This window comes from Lipotes vexillifer, unplaced genomic scaffold (genome assembly GCF_000442215.2).
Source record: "Lipotes vexillifer unplaced genomic scaffold, Lipotes_vexillifer_v1.1 scaffold316, whole genome shotgun sequence".
NCBI classification, from domain to species: Eukaryota; Metazoa; Chordata; class Mammalia; order Artiodactyla; family Lipotidae; genus Lipotes; species Lipotes vexillifer.
The window spans coordinates 426,784-430,833 of record NW_006780802.1 but is presented as its reverse complement, the minus strand read 5'-3'; the positions used below and the strand labels follow the sequence as shown (position 1 = coordinate 430,833).

The window sequence follows — 4,050 nt, the reverse complement described above, 5'->3', positions numbered from 1 at the left end:
AGCGCCCGGGGTGCAACTATTAAGGAGTGTCAGCGTGCGTGGTAGAAGTATAACATCTGCAGTAAGTTTTTTTTCCTTTTAATCACCATCATTATTATTATCGTCATCATCATTATCTACATTATTATTACGATTACTGTCTCACATCTTTCAACTCCAAAAAATAAACTGATCCACAGTTTATCGTGTGGTGCCAACCTGGTTGGTCTGACATGCATTGCCTTCTCCCCTCCCCCCTGCATGTGCTCACTCATTCATTCATTCGTCCACAGCTGGAATCAGGGTTACTGCTCCAAACACACTCTGACCGAAGTCGGTTTCCATCAACCAATCCATCAATTTTTAAGATGCTCACGTGTGCGTGCGCACGCACGCCCCCCCGCTCCCCCACATACACACCCAAGTCAGAAATAGCTAGAGTGATGCTGGGAAATATCAGGTAGCTGTTAAAGCAAGTAGTCCCCAAATCAGTCATCTTGGCCTGAAGATGTAAACGAGGAGGTGTGCTTCACTGAGTTTGGTTTTCATTTTTCCTGTGCCGAAGCCACCTCTGTCCTTCCCACGCTCACATCTGTCTTCGGCCATGCAGGACGTTACGTCAAGATGTGGCCAATGAAGTCCAAAAAGCGCTTGGAATACTGTTCTGGGTTCACGGTGGAGATCTCCGCACCAGCCTGGGCAGCGTGAGAGGAGAGGAACAGTGACAGAATTACTATCAGTACCTGCAGGAACTTCCACTGCAGCTGAATATGAAGCCAGTCATTTTCAAACCTGTGCAGCCTCTACTCGTAACTCAGAATATCTTGGATATTGGTCTGAATAGCCAAGGCTCTTAGGAATCTGTGTGTGAAAACGAGGCAGAGTCGTAGGACCAACAGATGCCACTGACACACACACTGTGACTGCTGCCACTAAAAAAAAAAATCCAACCAACCACGTTTGAGATGCTCCCGTCAAATGTGGAATCTGCATGGCCTACATTCAGAAGCCACGGGGAGGATGCTTCTGTTTCTCAAGAGAGCAGATTGGAGATTCCTTGAGAATGACACAAACAGCAACGTTTGGCTAAAAGGAAACTCCGATGGCAAGGACACAAGGACTGTGTTCATTTTTCAGGACCGAGGTAAGCGGCTGGGTGCTCAGAAATGAGGGGCGACAGCCACAGCAGCAGGGGCGGTGTCAGCTGCCGGGGCTCTTTCCTGGCCCTGTAAGCAGGCAAGACACAGCGCTGTGACTGCGTCTCCCCCAGAGGGGCACGGGCACAGGGGTGCCATCATCCCCGTTCACAGAGACCTGCTTGGAGCTGGGAAGCCAGCCCCTCGCAGAGGCTCAGTGGGGGGTTTCCTATGACAAGAGCATAGTAGGGCCAGCAGACCCCCACAGTTACCAGCCAGCCTCCTGATCTGCAATGGGCAGGACCAGAGTTTTACCAAGTCACCAGATGCTGTTTTTACACACGCAGCTCACACCTGGAATTTCCATACCTGGCCTGGGCCCCTGGGATCTCCACGGAGGAGCCCCAGTTTTGAAGGCAGAGAATGGTTCCCAGCAGCAGCTCGACACAAACTGCACCCAACTTTAGGCCGTGTGCCGTATCATGGAGCTGAGCTGGTGACTTACAGGGGAGATGCAAATGAAGCCGTGTTTGCTATGGCACGTTTCCAGTTTCACGTGATCTAGAATATCATAGCAGGTTTGAGGAGGGATGGGAACAAACACGGAGCATCCCTCCACTGTTCAGTCTATTCACCACAAAAATCTCATCAATAAGGCATTAGGACCCCTTCATCAGCTGGCGGAAGTGAAGTGCCAAAGCGCTTCCTCCAGGTCACACACTGGAAAGGTGAAATAGGATTCTGGCCCAGCTCTGTCCTTGCAATACACCCAGGTTGTTCAACCAGAGATGAGCATCAGAGTTACCGGAGCCTCTTAGAGGACCCTCCCCGAGCCTCCTGAGCTGAACTCAGAATCAGGGAAAGGGGTGGTGCATCTGTCAGGCACACAGTTTTCAAATGGTGCTCAGAAGGCCACGGTGCCAACCCCCGTGTGAGAACTGCTGTGTACCCTTCTCTCTGACCGATAGAGGATTCTTAAGACGTTTGGTGGGCTGGGTAGGTCGTGGTCCGTGCACTGCACACAGCGGGCACACCGGAAATAGTTGACGGTGTGACTGAAATATTTCTGTGGCAAATGGGGTATGGTGTTAGGCTGGTTCCATTGCTGACACGACAGCCTGTTTGACTTTAAAATAGAGAAAAAGAGCCTTTCGTAGAGGTTGATGTTCTGCTGGATGTTGGTCAGCTCCACACTGTGGGGAAGCATCTCTCCTGCCAGTGTGAACGAGCCAGGGCACAAGTTCATCCCTGTGGGATGGGGTCTGTGGCCTTTTTGGCACGCCTGAAAGCCAAAATGGATCCCTGCGATGCAAGCACAGTAGAGACTCACAACTTGTGAAGTCCAGCCGGCCAGGCGGGCCTCACTGGGAGATCGGGGAGCGGGGCTGGGTCCTGAGGAGCAGTCCTCCCTCTACCACTGCCTAGGATGCGATCCTGGCTGGCAAGTAAGCTCTCGCCCTCAGTTTCTTCACCTGTAAGCAGGAGTGCACTGGTTTTCCCTCACAGGCTCGTCCCGGGGACTCAACAAGTTACCATGGGCCGGGACAGTGAAAATTCTGAGCAAGGACAGTAAAGGTGAGGGATTCGTATTACTCAACTTTGATCCTGCACTCAACAAATTTCTGTAGTAGAAAAAATTACAATCTGCTGTGCGGAAAGGAATATAATATTATGTATCTTGGAAGCATCTGAAGCAGAGAATAGTGCTTCAGTTCTGAACATTTCATATTAAAACACTTAGTTGTCATCATTCAGCCCTTTTGTCTTTTGAAACATTTTTCGAACAAAAAAAGAATTTGTGTAATATTCTCACGATGCATGTGTCTGTTAATAACCCCGGTGGGTAAAAGAAGAGCCGCGCCGGGTTTAAGTGACTTGGGAGCGGCGGTCCGAGCGCGTGCTGGCTCTGACTCTGCATCAGAGCGTGACCCCTGCAGGGAACCAGAGCCAGTGAAGGCCTGTGGGCAGCTCAGCGGAAAGGAGCGGACCTGAGTTGGTCCCTGCACGACAGGAAGCAGGGAGCAGAGAGGAAAACCAAACGGAGATACTTACGCCATGTTTAACAGTTTTTGCAGCGTGGGCAGCTTTCTTTTTTGCATCATAATGAGTCAGAATGTCAATAATTGCCATAAAGTACACCTCTTTCCTAGGCGAATCTGTAAAGGGATGAGAGGGATGATTGTGGGACAGGTGATGACAGCACCTGGAAAAGTGCGAGCTGCTGATGGAGGAAGAGGTGAGGGATTCAGTGGGACAGGGGGTCGAAGGGGTCTGAAAACAAAGGCAATAGAGGCTTTTCAAAAGTCTTGCATATCCCTATGAAACAGCTTAACTTTCTGTCCCCAATTCTCTCTCAATTTGAAAAGTAAAAATATAACCTCAGGATATTACCAGTAGAGGTGCAAGGGTGAGACTCTTTTTGTTAATCTTCATTTACTTTAGTGACTGTGTATTGCTTTGGTATAAAGGAAAATGCTATTTAAAAAATACTCTAAAACAAGTAGAAGTAATTATGCTCCCTAATACTTTCTACCATTATATACTGTTCCTAATGAGCTGTTCACTGATTCTCATTGGATCTAGTATCAGAGCTGGATAAAGGCATATATCACCTCCAGTGCCCATCTTCTGCATATTTCCACAAATATGATGCTGTTGCAATTATGAATAATAAGAAAAAGTACATTTGACTCTATCTAATTTTCTGTGGTGAAGAAACAATTTTGCTGAGCAAAATAAAAAACATTAACAGGCTTCCCTGGTGGCGCAGTGGTTGAGAGTCCGCCTGCCGATGCAGGGGACGCGGGTTCGTGCCCCGGTCCGGGAGGATCCCACATGCCGCGGAGCGGCTGCGCCCGTGAGCCATGGCCGCTGGGCCTGCGCGTCCAGAGCCTGTGCTCTGCAACGGGAGAGGCCACGACAGTGAGAGGCCTGC

General features: G+C 49.6%; 1 protein-coding gene across 2 annotated transcripts in view; it reads right to left on the bottom strand.

Annotated features, from left to right (window-relative positions):
* Nucleotides 1-304: 304 nt before the first annotated feature.
* Nucleotides 305-4,050, bottom strand: part of PIP4K2A (phosphatidylinositol-5-phosphate 4-kinase type 2 alpha) — a 178,247-nt gene continuing 174,501 nt past the window's right edge. Inside the window, exons 9-10 of one of the 2 annotated variants that reach the window (XM_007454164.1) lie at nucleotides 3,168-3,271; nucleotides 305-674 (exon numbers count right to left, since the gene is read on the bottom strand). In XM_007454164.1, coding sequence (XP_007454226.1) covers nucleotides 594-674; nucleotides 3,168-3,271 — 185 coding nt within the window. In that variant the 3' untranslated portion in view covers nucleotides 305-593. The remainder of the gene's footprint in view (nucleotides 675-3,167; nucleotides 3,272-4,050) is intronic. The other variant, XM_007454165.1, reaches the window with a different exon arrangement.